Below are 17,225 nucleotides of genomic sequence, written 5' to 3' on the forward strand. Positions count from 1 at the left end.
CACAAACAGGTCCATGATGAAAAATTAATTAAACAAGACATATTTCATGAGAATAATATGACTTGAGCTAGGATGCACAGCCAGTGCTCTGATAAACTGATGCCATGTAAAGAATTGATTGAATGGTCAGTTATTCTAAATTTGATAAAAAAACAAATGTCACCCTATTTGTGATTTATGATTTGACATTGTTATTACAAATTAGATTGTATAATTTACATAAAATTCTTCATCCATTAGCGGGTTGACAATGATTGTACCGTATTGGCAGGAATATTTGCAATTTTGAGAAACAATGAAATGCTGACTTGGCCTGAGAAAGTACGCTTTGCTATTGGGCTTTTGCCAGCAATTCTAGGTGGCCAAGCTTATGTTGAGGCTCAAGATGGTTTGACTGTTACAGAATGGATGAAGAAGCAGGTTATACTTCCACTTAGTTTGTATATAGCAAGTGTTACTCCTTGTCCTCACTGCAAATAATGGATGCTAGTTTTATCTTTTCGTATGATTGAAATTTTTTTAGAACAATAGATGTGTAGATCAAAATTTAAAACTGCATTCAAGGCTTTAGAATGTTGAAATGATGTCTTGCTAGTTGTCAGTGGGGTAGATTATTGGGGCATTTCTTGAAGAATTATGTGGCCAAATGAATTAATAAACAATGATGAGTTATCAACCTGCTGAAACTTGAAAGAATATTGTGTACTCTTAATAAAACTGAATACAATTTGATGGACTCATGGCCCACCCATGTGATTTGTTGGCATACTTCCTGCAAGAATGTGCATGATAAAAATTCATCAGGTACAAGATAGGTATCTCTTCTGTTATGTATATGTTATAGGATCTCCAAATAAAATGTGTTTTCTTCCACATAATTACTTTAGAAATTAGACAGATTTGCTTGAAGTGTTGCTCTTTGCTTTTCTTTTCAGTGTTTTTTGTCAGTCTGAAGAATTATCACAATCACCCCGAGTATGACAAGTTAGTCTTTGCTTTCTTCCATGGTACTCATGCTTATAAAATGTATTTATGTGGTTATTTTAGGGTGTGCCAGATCGAGCCAAAGACGAAGTTTTCATTGCTATGTCAAAAGCACTCAACTTTATAAACCCTGATGAGCTCTCCATGCAATGTATTCTAATTGCCTTGAACCGTTTTCTTCAGGTATGCCTTTTTCTTTTCATGTGATCTCAGTAGAATCTTCTTTTTTGTAGTTAAGGCCATTACAAAGTTTAAGTTGAATTTACTTAATTTTCTTGTACCTGTAGGATTGCAGCATCCTTTCATTCTAAATCTTAATTCTGTCCTGAAATCTTTAATGCATTACTTAGATGCATAGTTAGATGTTTATCTCAACAAAAAAGAATCTAGTCTAATAGAATCCTAAATATTTTTATGCTATTAGAAATTGTGATTAAAAAGCCGTGTGTTTTGGATTTCCAGGAAAAGCATGGCTCGAAGATGGCTTTCTTAGATGGTAATCCTCCTGAAAGATTATGCAGGCCAATTGTCGAACATGTTTTGTCATTGGGTGGTGAAGTTCTGCTTAATTCACGAATTCAGAAAATTGAGCTAGATCCTGATGGAACCGTGAAGCATTTGTTGCTTACTAGTGGGGAAATAATTAGTGGAGATGTTTATGTAATTGCCACACCCGGTATAATGTAGCTTGCCTCTTTTTCCTTGATTAGTGATACTCTGCAGTTTTCCCATTATCGATTTGCTTGCATATGTTGGAACATTGGATAATACTTGTTTATCAGTTGATATTTTGAAGCTCCTTTTGCCTAACGAGTGGAAGGGAATATCCTACTTCAAGAAGCTGGAGAAGTTGGTGGGGGTCCCGGTAATCAATGTCCACATCTGGTTAGTCATCAGTTGTAGGAGCTCAATGTTTTATAATGATTGTGTTTGTATATAATCTTCTACATTCATGTCAAATAGAACCACTGATTCTTTGATATTTTTACAATATTAGATTTAATTTAAATGATTGCTTATTTTATGCTTCTTTGCATTTATTGAGAGCTCTCTAATGTTTCTTTTATTTTTTTTTCAGGTTTGACAGAAAACTGAACACCTACGACAATCTTTTGTTCAGCAGGTGCCCACAAACATTGCTTGGACAAAAGTTTATAAATTATGATTTTTTATTTTCTTTATTGTTGCTTAAGGACCATCTTCCACAACAAATAAGCCTTAACATTTTGTATAGTTGCTTGTCAGTGGATTGAAATGATGATTTCTGGACTCATAACAATCAACAATCCTAAAGCTACTACTATTGACTCATAACAATCAACAATCCTAAAGCTACTACTATTTGACTCATAACAATCAACAATCCTAAAGCTACTACTGAAGAGAGAACACTGCTTACTTTCTATAAATTCTCTTGAATTAGAAATTGTGCTAGTTTGACACATTAATTTACCAGGATCCACTGGGTCACAAATAGTTGTGCACCACTAGGGATGAAATTAAAATATTGGAGTGTGTGACCAACTGTTCAAAATAGTTTCCTTGTGTGTTGCACAAGAACTGGGTCTCTAATGTGTTTTGCTCACAACTCCATATAATAAAGCATTTGAACATGGTACCTCCTCTATTTTTATCTCGTAAGTATATTAACTGTCTCAATTTCCTTTTAAATTTTAGATGTCATGAACTTAAAGCTCTTATCTTTCTTCTCTATCTTTTGAACTCTTTTGCAAATCCTTTTTTTGAAAAGTTTGGACATGCAAGTTTTGTGTAATCACTTCCTTGTTTCTTGTCTAATATTATCCTCAACATTTTCCTTCCAGGAGTCCACTTTTGAGTGTTTATGCAGACATGTCAGTCACATGCAAGGTAACAGCGTGATGGTAATTAGAATAAAACTCACAGATTTAACTTAATTGTTATATTAATTGTTTTATTCATGCACTAAAATAGTTGATATGCAACTTTCCTTGGTCATTTAAACATCTGAACATACGAACTGACTACTGAGCTAGCTTGTTCCAATGTAATAGAAGTTACATTTGCAATTTCCCTGCCTTTTACCTTGAGTGTTGGTCAAAACTTTGATGATTAGGGTACTGTTTACAAAGTAGAAAAAGAGGAATCTAATTGTTAAGTATTGCAAACTGAAAGACACCTAGCAATAGTTCTGAATCTTTGTACTATTTTTCTTGTCTCAGGATACTTAATATAGATTTTCTAATAGACAATCACTCATGCTTCTACTTTTATCATAGAACATAGTTTGGAGAAACACAGTGCATGATGTGAATCGTGCATCTGGTCTTTTTGAGATTGTGATACAATTTGATGTACGAGTGGTGTAGAGGCTCGGATAAGTATTGTACCATGTTTTCAATTTTTGATACTTTTCGCTTGAAGAACGTACTTCTGATTTGCATATCTTGGCTCAACAACTTTTCTACAATCAGTTTACGCTATAAAAATTTATTTTGTTTACATCATTAACTTATTATTCACACAGGAATACTATGACCCCAATCATTCCATGCTAGAATTAGTTTTTGCTCCTGCCGAAGAATGGATCTCACGCACTGACCAAGAGATAATTGACGCTACAATGACAGAACTTTCCAAGCTATTTCCTGATGAAATTGCTGCAGATCAGAGTAAAGCTAAGATACTGAAGTATCATGTGGTAAAGACACCAAGGTGAGCTATAGAGCTAAAGCATATTTTTCTAGTAATTAATTATGCTTTCCATAGTTTGGAAATTTTGAGTAATCATAAAATACAAGATGAAATGTGAGGAAATTATTTCGAACAAAAATTGAAAGATACTAGAAAGTAAAACACTAGGAAGATATGACATGTTAAACTCTTATTACCTTGTTGGAAATAACTTTCAGATTTAATATGGGCGTACACCTAGCATATAAACTGTTAGTCTTTTTTCAGGTAGACACAAGTCACAAGAGGTTACCAAGCATGGGCAAGTACATATTATTGAATTTATTGGATATACTTAAGTGGTATAGAATGAAGGGGGAGAAGATATGATATTTGGGGATAGAAGAGGAGTGTAATAATTTAGAGGAGGAATATAGCTAAGGAAGAAATGCAACTTTTTCTCTCGATGTATTTTTTCATGCTACAACTTGACTTATATAACCATGACCAAGGAAGTCCAAAAACAATTTGGTTCTTCCTACATTAAATGCACTATTTTATCAAATGCATGTACTTGACAATTTAACTCATCATGCTAACTTAATTAGCCACTACACAAATCAATCCAACTTGACTTGATGAAGATCAAAACAATTTGGTTTTGAGTTCCAACAATACAATTTGGTTTAGTCTTCCAGGCATGCAATTTTGGTTTAGACTTCTAACAATGCCTCCTGTAAACCAAACTTGCTCTTTATTCCTAAGCTTGCTGCAATTTTTGTGAAAGTAGGTACTCCAAGTGGTTTAGTGAAGATATCAACCTTTTGTTCATTGGTCCTGCAATATTCAACATGAACAGTACATTCATTCATAAGCTCTCTTAAGAAATGATATGGACTTTGAATATGCTTTGTTTTTCAATGAAGAACAGGATCCTTTGAAATTGAAATTGTTGAGTTATCACAAAACAAGGTTGTTTGGACCTTCTTGATCATGCCTGAGATTCTCTAGAATTCCATGCAACTAAAGTAGATGACATCCTGTAAAAGAAGCATCAATGTATTATGTGTTGTGCAAAGAGAGGGCAATACCTCTCAACCTTTCTGAACCGCGGAAGAAGAGGAAGAGAGAAAAGAGATCGCGCGGAACAACAAGACAAAGACGCACAAAAGAGAGCAAACACCAGGAAGGAGAAGAAGAAGAGAAAGAAAAAGAGTTACCGTGGTTCGGCGACTTGCCTACTCCACAAAACGGCCGAAGCTTTATTAGAATTCTCTTCTACACAAGAGAATCACATCTAATGATTCTTGTGTTGTCTGATCTACCAATGGGTTTACAATGATCCCTATAAATACTGCTAAACCCCCAGACCCGGTAAAAACGCAACAGAATTTGTTATGAAAAACATAACAAAATTCTGTTATATAAAATCTTAACAGAATTTTATTACGAAAAATCTTAACAGATTTTTCTTCCATGACATCCCTTCATCCAAATATGAGCCACTCGTCAACAATCTCCACCTTGGCGAATATTCACCCCTTCGAAGAATACGAATATCTGGACAAAACTCCATCTGGATCTCTGGGTCTAGGCTTCCTTCCTCTAGCATCTAGAGATATGGATCAAGTTCAAGCAATGCTTAAACTTCTCTGTGGTCACTGGCTTTGTCAGCATATCTGCAGCATTGTCTGCAGTGTGAACCTTCTCAAGTTGAATTTCCCCGGAAGCAATCAACTCTCTGATCTTGTGAAACCTCACATCAATGTGTTTGGTTCTCGCATGATACACCTGATTCTTCGCCAAATAGATAGCACTCTGACTATCGCATAACAACTTGACTCCACCTTGCTGAACACCCAGTTCTCTGACCAACCCTGTAAGCCATAAAGCTTCCTTCGCTGCTTCAGCTGCTGCCATGTACTCGGATTCCGTAGTAGACAATGATTTCCAACAAATAGGTCCTCCTGCCACAGTGAATACGTATCCTGTAGTAGACCTCCTGTTATCTAAATCTCCTGCATAGTCTGCATCTACGTACCCAGCAACTAAAGGATCTTCCGGTTGTCTACTGAACATGATGCCATAATTAGTTGAATTTCTCAAGTATCTGAAAATCCATTTCACTGCATCCCAATGTAGTCGACCAGGATTTGAGAGAAACTTGCTTACCATACTAACCGCTTCACCAAATCTGGTCTCGTGCAAACCATGGCATACATCGGACAACCAACTGCACCGGCATAAGGAACCTTTGACATCTCTTGGATCTCGTCATCCGTCTTTGGACACTGTATTGGATAACTTGAAGTGATGCGCCAGGTGTGCTCACCGACTTTGCATTCTTCATGTTGAACCTATCCAACACCTTCTCCACATAGCTACGTTGAGACAACCATAATCTCCCTGCAACTCTATTCCTGTGAATCTCCATCCCAAGAATCTTCTTGGCCTCTCCCAAATCTTTTATGTCAAATTCCTTGCTCAGTAGCCTCTTCAATTTGTCAACCTCTCTCATCTTCTTCGCAACAATGAGCATGTCATCTACGTATAGTAGTAAGAAAATCAGTGATTCATCTTCAAGGCCCTTCACATATACGCATAGTCATACTCACATCTCCTATATCCGTTTTGAATCATGTATGAATCAAAACGTTTGTACCATTGCCTAGGAGATTGTTTCAATCCATAGAGCGATTTCTTCAACTTACAAACCAACCGCTCTTGTCCTGACCGACTAAATCCCTCGGGTTGTGACATAAAAATCTGCTCCTCCAAATTTCCATGAAGAAATGCCGTCTTCACATCCATTTGCTCAAATACAAATCGTGATGTGCCACCAAAGCCAATACCGCTCTAATTGACGTATGTCTTACCACCGGAGAGAAAATTTCTTCATAGTCAATCCCTTTCTTTGTGAATACCCCTTTGCTACCAACCGAGCCTTAAACTTCACTTCTTCTCCCTCGACATTGCTTCTTTCTTCTTGAATATCCACTTGCACCCTATAGCTTTCTCTCCTTCGTGAAGTTCCACTAGATCTCACGTTTGGTTCTTATGCAACGACTCCATCTCCTCTGCCATAGCACCCGTCCACTGTCCTTCTCGAGCTATGTATTGCCTCCTGAAAAGATGTAGGGTCTCCGCTACTAGTGGTAAGTGCATAAGATACCAAGTCTTCGAATTCGTATCTAGTGGGTGGTTTTACGACTCGTCTCGTTCTACCACTAGCTATAGTGCGATGCTCCATGTGCTCTGAGCTAGAATCATCGAAGTCATGAGTCTTTAGCTCCACCTGCACAATATCTTTCTCTTTGTTGCTTTGTGGTGTTTCCTTTCCTTCTTCCTGAGTACGTTGTAACATAGCTTTCTCGTCAAACACCACATCTCTGCTGATCACCACCTTGTTTGCCTTAGGATCCCAAAGCTTGAAGCCTTTAACTTCTTTCTGATAGCCCAGAAAAATGCATTGCTTTGACTTTGCATCCAGCTTTGATCTTTCCTCACTAGATATGTGCATATAGGCTGGACATCCAAAAACTCGAAGATGAGAGTATTCTACTTGATTCCCTGTCCATACTTCCTCTGATACTTTGCCTTCTAGTGCTGCCCTTGGTGATCTATTAATGAGATAACATGCCAGAAATTCTTTGCAAGCCCTGCATTCAGCCTGAGACATCTTGCCTTCTCAATGATTGTCCTGTTCAACCTTTCCGCTACCCCATTCTGCTAAAGTGTCCTGCGAACCGAGAAGTGCCTCATTATCCCATGCTGCTCACAGAATTCCTGAAACTTTGAATCTGTGTACTCAGTCCCATTATCTGACCTAAGACATTTGATCTTTCTTCCGGTTTGGTTCTCTACTTCAGTTTTCCACAATTTAAACTTTGCAAAAGTTTCTGACTTGTGACGCATAAAGTATACCCATACCTTTCGTGAGAAATCATCAGTAAAACTCACAAAATACAAGTGCCCTCCACGTGATGCTATACTGGCCGGTCCCCAGAGATCCGTATGTACGTAGTCCAGAATCTCCTTCGTCTTGTTTGTTGCCGTCTTAAATTGCACTTTGCTCTGTTTCCCAAGAACACAGAATTTGCAGAATTCAAGCTTGCACGTTTTGACACCCTTCAACAAATCTCTCTTGTGAAGTTCTAGCATCCCACGTTTACCCATATGCCCTAGCCGCATATGCCACAAGACAGTACTATCTGATTCAGACTCCACCGAGGCGACTCCACCTACAACTGTAGTCCCTATCAACTTGTAGATGTTTCCTGCTACCTTTTGTCCTTTCATTACCGTCAGAGCTCCCTTGCTGACTTTCATCACCCCGCTCACTGATTTGTAATTACAACCAATACCATCCAGTGTGCCTAGTGAGATCAAGTTCTTCCTTAGATCTGGTATATATCTGACATCACATAAAGTTCTGATCACACCATCAAACATCTTGATTCTGACATTCCCTATGCCGATAACCTTGCATGATGCATCGTTTCCCATCAACACTGAACCAGAAGCCACTTTCCTATAGGTGTCAAACCAATCCTTGTTTGGAGTCATGTGATATGAACATGCAGAGTCTAAAATCCATGCATCCGTCAGCTGCTCCGAACTTGACATAACTGATAGCATATCTCCATCACCGCTTTCTGAATTTTCTTCTTCAACTATGTTTGCAGACTTTGCCGAACTAATTTTGTTCTCTGCAACATATTTCTTTATCTCTGGACAATTTCTCTTGATATGACCTTTACCTCCACATTTGTAGCACGTGATCACCTTCTTCCTTCTCGACTTAGAACGAGTCTTGTTGTTGTTGTCATATCCATGTCGAGATTTGCTCCTACCACGCTCTTGGTTGCTATTTACCACAAGTCCTCCTTGAGAAATTTCATCGCTTGTTTTCTTCCTTTGGTGAAAACCTAGCAACGCACTTGTGATCTCCTCCAATTTGAGAGTTTCCTTACCCCACATCAAAGTAGTAACCAAATTCTCGTACGTAGGAGATGAAGGTAGAGAATTCAACAACATCAGCGCCTTGTCTTCGTCTTCGATCTTCACATCAATCCGCTTCAGATCACTTACAATCTAGTTGAATACGTTGATGTGCTGGCTCAGATCGGTTCCTTCTGTCATCTTCAGCCCGAATAATTTCTGCTTGAGATACAGCTTGTTTGTCAATGATTTTGACATGTACCGGCTTTCCAGCTTTTGCCAAACTATCACCGGTGACTCCTCGTCCATGACATGGTACATCACGTCATCCGTAAGACAAAGCCTGATTGTTGCTACTGCCTTCGCCTGAAGTTCTTCCCAATCTGATTTCTCCATGCTTTCCGGTTTTCTTTCTCCTAGCGCCTTCACCATGCCTTGTTGCACCAACAAGTCCTTGACCCTTCTCTGCCATAATCCAAAGTTTCCGGTTCCGTCAAACTTCACCATATCAAACTTCGCAGAAGTCGTCCCCGACATGTTGAAGAAATCTGCCAAAAACCTGGAGCTCTGATACCAATTGTTGTGCAAAGAGAGGGCAATACCTCTCAACCTTTCTGAATCGCGGAAGAAGAGGAAGAGAGAAAAGAGATCGCGCGGAACAACAAGACAAAGACGCACAAAAGAGAGCAAACACCAGGAAGGAGAAGAAGAAGAGAAAGAAAAAGAGTTACCGTGGTTCGGCGACTTGCCTACTCCACAAAACGGCCGAAGCTTTATTAGAATTCTCTTCTACACAAGAGAATCACATCTAATGATTCTTGTGTTGTTTGATCTACCAATGGGTTTACAATGATCCCTATAAATACTGCTAAACCCCCAGACCCGGTAAAAACGCAACAGAATTTGTTATGAAAAACATAACAAAATTCTGTTATATAAAATCTTAACAGAATTTTATTACGAAAAATCTTAACAGATTTTTCTTCCATGACATCCCTTCATCCAAATATGAGCCACTCGTCAACATTATGCTTTTGTAATAGAAAGTGCAATAGTAGACCGTTTCTTTGAACACCATGCTATAGCTCCACTTCCAAGATCAAAAACATAACTTGAGGTGCTTTTGCTATCATTGATACTTCTTGCTAAGTCACTGTTAGTATAACCAATAAAATTAACTCGTATACTTGCTTGACAGAAGATGCCATAATCAAGAGCTCCTTTCACCTATCTAAGGATTTTTGCCGTCTCCCAGTGATTAGAGAATGGATTCTCCATAAACCTACTCACCAAACTTACAACATGCAATATCTGGCCTTGTAGCAGTTAAATACATTAAGTTTCCAACCAAACTTCGAAACATAGTTGGATTAATTAATTTCCCTTCATCATGCTTGCTCAACTTTAATCCTACAACACAAGGAGTTGAAACAAGATTGGCATTCTCAATTCTGATTTTTTTTTAAAAAATTTCTTTTGCATAACTATCTTGAGTGATGAAAATTCATGCTTGGATCTTAGAACTTCAATTCCAAAAAAACGGTGTAACTCTCCCAAATCAGTCATCTCAAATTCTTTTTTCATTGAGCATTTGAAATTATCTAGCATCTTCAAATCTTTTTTCATTGAGCATTTGAAATTATCTAGCATCTTCAAATCATTAGTGGTAAAAATAAGATCATTAACATAAAGACTTACAAATATAAAGCCTCCAAATGGATTGAATTTGGAATAGAGAGTATGTGCTCTAATGGGCATTTAAGAAAACCATTCTTCTCAAAATAATAATTGATGCAACTATACCAAGCTCTTGATGATTGCTTTAGTCCATACAAAGCTTTTTTCAACTTGTAGAATTTATCTTCTTCTCCCTTTTTAATAAAACCAAGAGGTTGTTCAAGATAGACTTTTTCTTGCAGAACACCATTTAGGAATGCCAACTTGACATTCATTTAAAAAAATTTCTAATTTGTTTTGAGCTACAAGAGAGATCATTAATCGAACAATATCAAGTCTTGACACAGGAGCAAATACTTCTGTAAATCTTCTCCTTTTTGCTTGTATCCTTTTGCTATAAGTCTTGCTTTATGCTTGTTGATGGAGCAATCTGCATTCATTTTTATGTTGTATACCCATTTAACATCAATAGATTTTTTATGAGGAGGAAGAGTGGTGAGCTCCCATGTTTCATTTTTTTCAATGGCGGCTATCTCCTCTTTCATGGAGCAATCTGCATTCATTTTTATCTTGTATACCCATTTAACATCAATAGATTTTTTATGAGGAGGAAGAGTAGTGAGCTCCCAAGCTTCATTTTTTTCAATGGCGGCTATCTCCTCTTTCATGGCTTTTTCCATACTTCTTCCTTATTTGCATCATCAAAGGAAATTGGTTCTTCTCTTGCAAAGAAAGCAAAGAATATAGAATCATCATTTTCAGTAGGTTCGGTGAATCTAGGAGTTCCTGCACACTTTGCATTTTCCTTGGAGGACTTTTGAATAACTTGGTGAATTAGAAGAATTGTCTTCTGCCGATTCTTGTTCACTAATTGAAGGAAGGTGGATCTCATTTGCTTTGCCTTTTGGATCGTCAAAACTTGCATCTTCATCAAAACGAACATCATGGCTTATCACAACCTTTTTGGTCTTTGGATTATATAGCTTGTAGGCTTTGTTTCTTTCACTGTATCCAACGAAAATGCACTTTTTAGATTTGTCATCAAACTTGTTTTTGTTTACTTGTGGAATGAGTGAATAAGCAATGCTTCCAAACACCTTTAAATGTTCAATGTCGGACTTTCTTCCATACCATGTCTCATGTGGTGTGCAATCTTTTAAGTTTTTTTTTTTTGTTGGAGAACGATTAATAAGATAACCTACACAAGAAAAATTTTTTGCCCAAAATTCATTTGGTAAAATTTTCATTTTGAGCATGCATCTTATACTTTCAATAATAGTTCTATTTTTTCTTTCACTTACACCATTTTGTCGTGATGTAAAACAAGCTATTAACTCATGCCTTATACCATTTTCTCTAAAATATTTCTCAGCTTTATTTATTCGTCACCATGATCAATTCTTAAAGTTTTGATACAAAACCATGTATAATTCTCAACTTCAACTTTAAAATTCTTAAAAGCTTGAAATGCTTGTGACTTTTTTTTGAGAAATTTAATCCATACCTTCCTTGTGAAGTCACCAATAAAAGTCATGAAACTCCCACCAAGTGATTCTGTTGGCATATTTCCACAAAGGTCAGAATGAACAATCTCCAATGGGCTTTTTTGCTCTCCGAGTTGCTTGTTGTGGGAATGGATCTCTGTGTTGCTTTCTAAGTTGGCATGCTTCACAAACTTCTTCAACTTGGTCGATCTTTGGCAATCCTCTAACTATCTCTTTTGTTTTTAACAACTTTAAAACCTTTTTATCAACGATAACAAAACAAGATAAATTTGTAGTTTCAAGTTTGAGAGGAAATAAATTGTTAGAGGTCACACCAATCTTTGTAATAACCTGATTGCCTTTTGCTATAGTGCAAACATTATGATGCATATGCAAATCATACCCTTTCTTCATAAGATGACTAGCACTAAGCAAGTTGCTTTTTAAATTAGAACAAAATAAACTTTAGACATTTTCTCAATATTTCCAAACTTAGTTTTAAAGCAAATCTCACCAATTGCTTCAATTTTGAGAGTACTAGCAGCACCAATCATCACTTCATCGTGATCAATTTTAGATAAACTGGAAAATAATTTTTTTTTACCTGTCATGTGTTTGCTAGCCTCACTATATCACATTTCATCAACTTTATTGTCATTGGAAGCAAACAACAAAGTTTCTTCATTTTTACTTTGATGAATAAGGCCACTTTCAGTTTGCTTGTCATCTTCTTGCTTAAACCAACAATCTGTAGCTTTATGTCTAAGCTTGTGGCAGTGGTTGCAGTTGATGTAACCATTTTTCTTATCATCTGTTTGTTTATGCCAGCAATCTATAGCTTTATGTCCTGGTTTTTGACAATAGCTACATTCAATATAACCACGTCCTCGACCTCTTTGATAATCACCATCTCCTCTACCTCTTTGAAACTTAAACTTTGATTTTCATTGCTGTCATTTTGATGGTATTGTTGATTATTTTTTCCTCTTCTGCGAGAGCTTGAATCATCATGCCCTCTGAAATTTTTGCCCCTGCCTTGATAGGATGAACCATGACCTCTAATAGAAACTTGAGATTTAAGAGTTTGATCAGATTGTTATGATTGGGAAAATAATAAATTAATCTTCATTTCATGGGCTTTTAGAATGCCTTGTAGATCTTCTAAAGTCATGTTTTTCAAATTTCTTGTCTACTCAATAACAGTAACAAGACTAAGATATTTTTCAGGAAGAGAATGAAGTACCTTTTGTTCTGAGATCATCTAAACCTTCACCATTTGAAGCCATTTGATTCACTATAGAATCATTTTTTGTAAAATACTCGACAACACTATCATTTTCTTTCATCTCCAAGTTTTCAAATTCTGATCTCAAAATTTGAAGTTGAACATTCTTCACTTGTTTATCACCTTTATAAGTGTTTTGTAGAATTTCCAAGCTTGCTTTGATGTTGTTGCTTTGTGGATCTTCTCGTACATCCCTGTCTATTGCAAGATTGATTTGATTGAGAGCATGAGTACCCTTCTGATTATCCACCAAAACTTTATTTTCAGCATCACTCAAGGCTTCATCATCTTCAGACTCAATAAATCCTTTATCGACTATATTCCATAAGTCGAATGCTTTTAATCAAACTTCAAATCTACTGCTCCAATAATCATAATTTTCTCTGTTGAAAGTATGCCGAAATGGAGTAGCAACATTTCTAGATGCTATTTTTCTTGAGTCTCACCTCGCTTTGATACCAATTGAAGAGGGAGAAGATATGATATTTGGGGATAGAAGAGGAGTGTAACAATTTAGAGGAGTATAGCTAAGGAAGAAATGTAACTTTTTCTCTCAATATATTTTTTCATGCTAAACTTGACTTATATAGTCATGACAAAGGCGGTCCAAAAACAATTTAGTTCTTCCTACATTAAATAGACTATTATATCAAATGCATGTACTTGACAATTTAACTCATGCTAACTTAATTAGCCACTACATAATTCAATCCAACTTGACTAGATGAAAACCAAAACAATTTGGTTTTGAGTTCCAACATTACAATTTGGTTTAGTCTTTCAAGTATGCAATTTTGGTTTAGACTTCCAACATAGAAGGCTCAATATTCTATAGTTTTTAACATTTTCTTTATCTGAGATTTCAAAGAAAATACATCTCAAATAAAATATTGGTCAATATAATGAAAACAATCTAATTAATTTAAATGTTACTAGGCATAGAGCTTGAGCAAGGAATAAGATTTATATAGTCGACCCAAATAATTCAATTAACTTGTGTGATGATGATTATAAATAATTTCCAACACATGTCCTTCGCAAACAAAAATTTACATTCACATGCTTCACTTTGCATTTTATTGCAGATCTGTTTACAAGAATATTCCAGGTTGTGAGCCATGCCGCCCTTTGCAAAGATCGCCAGTTGAGGGTTTCTACCTGGCTGGTGACTATACCAAACAGAAATACTTGGCTTCCATGGAGGGTGCTGTTTTATCAGGGAAGCTTTGTGCACAGGCTATTGTACAGGTATGTTTACTCCCTTTCGTAGAGGAGAATGTAGTTCTTGCCAGTTACAGTTCTGGCCTTCCTACTTACCTGGTCTACGTCTCATGGTCTCCACCAGTGAATCTGTAATGCAACTTTATAGGAAATTCGAAGTTCACTCTTCCTTTTCCTCTATAAAAACATATGTACGCAACTGAATGAGAAAAAACAGCCAAAACAATTTTAAGGCAGTTGAATGACTACTCTAATCGTTACCTTTGGCTACTTGAAGACCATGAGCAACATACTTCCCAGCACCAAAATAGAGGTTAGGAAGTAAAGAAAATTTCCATTTTAGAATTGGATGGAAAGGCAAATTGAAGGGACCTGATCACTTCTTTTCTTCAAAAATTAATTCCTCCAATTCTGAGCAGAAAAGTAAAGTTTCTTAGTTAAGTTCTCACTTGGTCATCCGTCTAACTAATAGTTTCTACTTCTCTCTACTAAACATACATTGAAAGTCTTCACTTCACCACTCTTGTATTCACAAGTCACAAAGTCCAACTTTCTAAATCTTAATGATTGAATTATGTGGCTTGCAGGACTATGATTTGTTGGTATCTCGAGCCCAGCGAAGCCAAACAGCCAAGATGAGTGTTGCCTAATGGATTTACCTCACAACTAAAGAAGGAAGCATAACATTTATTCTTGCCCCTGTTTTGAAAAATGAGCCTGTAACCCCAAACAGCTCAAATTTTATGTAATTCAATTCCACATCAAACTCCCAATCCTGCCTCCATATACAGGGTATTGTATCTTCACTCTGCTTCTTCTAATTTATTTTCTTGATAGAAATATTAAATATGAATTCACTCTAGCGTTAAGGGTGGTAAGCAAGCCAAGTCGAGTCAAACTTTATGGTATTCAAGCTTGTTTGATAAGATAACTGGATCAAGTTGAGCTAAGTCTAAAATGAATTAAGTCGTTGAAATGGTTGTTCAAGTTTGATTTGATTTTTTTTTTTAATCTTGGGCTTGTCTTGAGTTTGGTTTAAGCTTGATTTGAGTTTGGTTTGTTTAGATATTATGGAGCTCTTGATTCAAACTCATTTCATTGGTTGAATGCTTGTTTGATTATTGAGTTTGATAATACAAACTAATTTGTTTATTTTTATTTTTTTTTATCATATTGATAAAAGTTTTTTTGATGAATATGATTCATAAATTTTATTCATAAATAATATTCACGAGCAATTCATAAACTCTGTTAATTTGATTTATTAATTTATTATTTTTATTTTTAATTGACATTAGGTATCTAGCTTACGTTGACTAATCTTGGGGATGATCAGCACGGTCCCATATAAGTTTTTCACCGACTATCAGAGTAAATCAGGAAGTGATCGCAGTGAGCGATCTATTAGTCCAACGTTTTTAGGTCAACTGTCATTAAAGAAAATTCATTATTAATTCACTAAGATTGGGATTCATTATTAATTCATTATTAATTCATTATTAATCGAATACAAACTTGTTCATGAATGTTGATTCGTTTACAATCTTCAATTCTCTAGTGGAAGAGTTAGTTGGCTGAAAGATTGAACTCTACACATGTAATAGTCAACTGGTTTTTCAGTCGCTACATTAGTAGGACGTGAAGGTTTGGTGTTCAGATTATGTTCTTCACCCTACGATTGTCGTCTGTTGTATATGTAACCTCTTATACATATTTCTATAAGATACTAGTAGACATGGGGTTTATCAGAAAAGAAAATTAAATTCATCATTTTCTGATGTTAAGTGTTAAAGCCAAAGGATTTCTCTTTAGATGAAGAGGTTTAGTTATGTTATTTTTGGAATGTTTACCTTAGTGGATTGTATTGAATGCTAATGATCTTTAACTAGTTATATATGTTCTTTTTTTGAATGTTTATCTTATGGATTGTTTTGTAGATGTTTGTTTTTTTTCCTCATGGAAGGTATCACTTATAACACTTGGTTTAGTTTGGTTGGATAAAAGATACAAATAAGAACATCCTTCGAGACATATTCCACCTTCCCATTGTGTTATAGCGGGGCAACAAAATCTCTATAGTTGTTGGTGCACAATACGAGTCAAAATATCTATAGGTGCTGGTGCTACAAGTTGTTGAGTCTGAATTGGAGGTCTAGTTCGACAACTCTCCTTTTGCAATGGAAAGGGAACCATATTGACCAGTTTAAAAGCACCAACTCTACTCCTAGTTTCAAGAACAGTTTTAGTAACAATTTTTGGCAATACGTTCACGCGCAATTGTGAAAATCTTCATGAAACCAAACCAACTTAACAGGAACATGACTTAATGGGGAAAAAAATGTTCACCTACAAAACTCACAACAACAACCACTAATCCTTATCCCACTAGGTGGAGTCAGCTATATAAATCTTTTTATATCATTGAGTTTTATCTCCTACTATATCGTCATCTATACTTAAATAAATATTATCTTATTTATTATTGCAAATTAAGTTTTTTTTTTGTCTTCCTCGTTTAATATGCGTGTTTGTCATAATTTCACATCACTTAATTGAAACATTTATTGGTCGTCTAAGTACATCTGTACATGACCTTATCATCTTAAACGTGTATTTCAGAGTTTTCTCTCAATAGATACAATTTTGATTTTTTTTTTTAATTCTCTCATTTCTTATTCTGTTCATCCTCGTATGTTCACACATCCACTTTAACATTTCCATCTATGCAACTCGCATCTTTTGCTCATGTGCTCAAGTCATAGCCCAACATTCAGCTCCGTATAACATGACAGGTCTAATTGTAATTTTGTAGAATTTTTCTATAAGTTTAAGAGGTACTTTACGGTCACATAAAACACTCGACGCTCTCCATTTCAATCATCCTGCTTGTATTCAATGTAAGACATATCTCTCAATCTTTCTATCGTTTTATAAAAATGATCCTAAATATTTAAACCTATTGGTTCTGGGCAACTCGTCAT

The 17,225-nt window shown here is 36.0% G+C and overlaps 1 protein-coding gene across 2 annotated transcripts in view; it reads left to right on the plus strand.

The window, feature by feature from the left end:
* Positions 1 to 15,220, plus strand: part of LOC122042317 (15-cis-phytoene desaturase, chloroplastic/chromoplastic-like) — a 50,406-nt gene extending 35,186 nt beyond the window's left edge. For both annotated transcript variants that reach the window (XM_042602356.1, XM_042602357.1), the window contains exons 7-15: positions 272 to 420; positions 1,048 to 1,167; positions 1,447 to 1,660; positions 1,767 to 1,869; positions 2,063 to 2,107; positions 2,808 to 2,853; positions 3,491 to 3,678; positions 14,109 to 14,271; positions 14,832 to 15,220. In XM_042602356.1, the coding sequence (XP_042458290.1) occupies positions 272 to 420; positions 1,048 to 1,167; positions 1,447 to 1,660; positions 1,767 to 1,869; positions 2,063 to 2,107; positions 2,808 to 2,853; positions 3,491 to 3,678; positions 14,109 to 14,271; positions 14,832 to 14,894 (1,091 nt within the window). In that variant the 3' untranslated portion in view covers positions 14,895 to 15,220. The remainder of the gene's footprint in view (positions 1 to 271; positions 421 to 1,047; positions 1,168 to 1,446; positions 1,661 to 1,766; positions 1,870 to 2,062; positions 2,108 to 2,807; positions 2,854 to 3,490; positions 3,679 to 14,108; positions 14,272 to 14,831) is intronic.
* Positions 15,221 to 17,225: the final 2,005 nt, after the last annotated feature.

The sequence above is a fragment of the Zingiber officinale genome, chromosome 2A, assembly GCF_018446385.1.
Source record: "Zingiber officinale cultivar Zhangliang chromosome 2A, Zo_v1.1, whole genome shotgun sequence".
Lineage (NCBI taxonomy): Eukaryota > Viridiplantae > Streptophyta > Magnoliopsida > Zingiberales > Zingiberaceae > Zingiber > Zingiber officinale.